General features: G+C 32.8%; 1 protein-coding gene across 1 annotated transcript; it reads right to left on the reverse strand.

Annotated features, from left to right (window-relative positions):
* Positions 1-271: 271 nt before the first annotated feature.
* On the reverse strand, positions 272-1,209 carry LOC133799912 (uncharacterized). Its single transcript, XM_062237902.1, has 3 exons — positions 895-1,209; positions 517-816; positions 272-310 (listed from the first exon to the last, which is right to left on the reverse strand). The coding sequence occupies exons 1-3, from the start codon at positions 1,207-1,209 to the stop codon at positions 272-274; spliced, it is 654 nt and encodes a 217-aa protein (XP_062093886.1).
* Between the last annotated feature and the right edge of the window lie 1,660 nt (positions 1,210-2,869).

Genomic DNA, 2,869 nt, shown 5'->3' on the forward strand with positions numbered 1-2,869 from the left:
GTGTCTGTTAGAAACTTGTAACATAAGTTTATGCATTAAATTTGGTCATTGCATCATTGAACATTCATTAATATTTATGATAATTTATGTTTCAATTATGAAGAAATTTTAAGAAAAACGTTTGAAGAATATTCATTTCAGATATATCTGTAACAAATATGTAACAAAAATTTACAGATAACGCCGTGAATTAATCCTGATATATTGATGCAAATTTTTTAATAAGTTTTTATAATATTCCATATATTCAATAAAATTCCATAAAGCTTTATCACAAGTAATAGTGATAAGTAGTGTTCCAATCACTGTTCTGAAACATACAAAGTTTCAAAATTCAAATAATAAGTATTTTCAATCTATAAGCTTTAAGTATTTTTTTTTTTTTGTTCTCAATAGAGGCTGGTTTGTGCAGGTTTTTCAGTTGTGCCCAAGCTCTCCACACCTTCCACATTTAAGCTAATAAGACCCTTCTCTTGCTAAAACAAACCTTTTTTTCCTTGGCCTTCCACTTTTTACGTTTCCCTTTGGAGGTAGTACTTCTATTTCCTCAACATTAGGTGGAACTCTCCATGTTTTTGGATCTCCCAATAGATGTATTGATGCATTATAGGTGTTCAACATGGCTTGTTTTGTGAAATAATATGAGCAATATTTTCTATACTGAAGGTTTATCTTTCTAATGACTACCATGGCATGTTCACAAGGTAATTCATCCAAATCAAACTTGTTACAAGTGCATGATTTCTTTGCAATAACTACAATGTTTGTTGTTAAACCGCTGTGTACACTATAAATGAGTGTGCTAGCTGGTTCTACCTGCAATGAAATAATAAATAATGAACAAGGAAGTATATTAATATAGTGGTAATTATAAATAAAAATAGTTGGACTTACAGTTATTCTTAATGACTTGACAAAGATCTTTTTTAAGTATTCCTCTTGTTTCTTTTGCAAGTCTGTAAAGGTTGCTTCTGCTTCTTTTTTGTTGTTGTAGCTCCATTTTTTAATCAGGTTTCTAAGGCACTCAACTAATGTTGTTACTGGAATCTCTCTCATTTCTTTTAGTGTCGCATTAATGGATTCAGCTATGTTTGAAGTCATAGCTACATATCTACGACTTTTGGAGTAGATTATTGCCCATTTTTCATATTTAACCTCATTGGCCAGAAAAGGGCGGATTCCTTCATGTAAACTGTCCAAGTCCTTCATGTATTTTCAAAATCTTCCATGTTATAAGCTTTTGCAGCAGCATGAAATGCGATGTTGGTTGTTTCTACATCTGTTCTAAACTTGATCTTTATGTTGCAAAAAAGATGGTAGGAGCACACTTCATGAGTTACATTTGGATAGACATTTTTGATAGCATTCTCTATGCTTTCATGTCTATCTAAAACTATACACAACTCTTCTCTTCTCCATAACATTCGTTTATTTTTCTGAAGAACCACTCCCATGAATCATTGTTTTCAAAATCTGTTATAGCAAAAGCCAATGGGAAGATGTGTCTATTTGCATCTTGTGTTGAAGTTGTGAGAAGTGTACCCCCAAATGCAGCTTTTAGGAATGTTCCATCAACAACAATTACTGGAATGCAATGTTTCCAACCTAGGATTGATTGTCCCATGGCCATAAAAAGATATTTGAATCTGTTTAGACTATCAATTTCCGAATCTGTTACAGTACCTGGATTTTTGTGCTTCAAAATGTGCAGATATCATGGAATGTCTCAGTAGGAATCTTGACTTGAACCATGTACAAAATTAACTGTTTTTTCCTTAGATCGCTATGCTTTTTGGTAACTCATGGAAACTTCATATCTTTCCAACATGTCTTTAGCTATATCCTTAGGTCTATAATTTGTTTTTGGATCTGTGAACTTGCTCTTCACAACATTCCCAACCATACTACTTGAAGCTTGGCGATGATCTCCAAGAATAATGTCCAAGGAACATGTGTGGGAACGATTGAACTTCCTAACTTGGAACATATCTGTCTTTCCATATCTTGCAGCACGAAATGACCACGTACATTCTGAATCAAGGCACTTCAACTGATATTCTTTTTTGCAAGATTTGTGGACCTTGAACTGGAAATTGTTTTTATGGCATAAAGACCAATTGCTGTTGTAAGAACCTCTTAGTTTTTGTATACCTTTTTTTCTCTTATTCCATCAGAAATCGCATGAGTTATAACTGTAGTTTCTGTTCCAATGTGTTCAGGAATTGATTCATGTTGTTCCTTCTCCAAAATCAAATCTGTAATTTGATCTGCCAACTGAATGAAATTTGGTAGTTCTTGAGGTTCATCTATAGAGAATGTTGATGTGTTTGAAATATCATTCACTATATTATTACTACTTGAAGCAACATTAGAACTCATCTTTAAGTGCTCCACGGGTGATTGTTTGGCTGTTCTCTGTTACAGAAACTATCAAAGGGTATTTTGTGAGTGTTCTGTCATTTCTTTTGCACTCCAAGTAGAATTGTATAGAGCTATCACTATTGATCTTCAATGGAGGCAATGTTTCTACAATCTGGTACTCAATTGTTGCATTTTCTGTTGACAGAATGGTAGACAACTCTGTAGACAAGATTTTCATTAGTGTTGTAAATGAGCAATCTGATGGTATTAACACTCCAAGCATTTTGAAATCCTCATACACATTATTTTCATTCCAATAACCATCATAATATACCAAAGCTGTTATTAGATTCATGTCTGCAAATGAATAAAAAAAATTAGATCGATATGTAAAGATTCTTTATATTTTCATTACAAAACCAAATAGGAGCAGCAAAGATTTAGGAAAAAAAATACCTTGTTTTGCCCAAACTTCAAGAATTTGTAAGCTCTTGAATCAAATTTTGAT

The sequence above is a fragment of the Humulus lupulus genome, chromosome 9 (genome assembly GCF_963169125.1).
Source record: "Humulus lupulus chromosome 9, drHumLupu1.1, whole genome shotgun sequence".
Taxonomy (NCBI): Eukaryota; Viridiplantae; Streptophyta; class Magnoliopsida; order Rosales; family Cannabaceae; genus Humulus; species Humulus lupulus.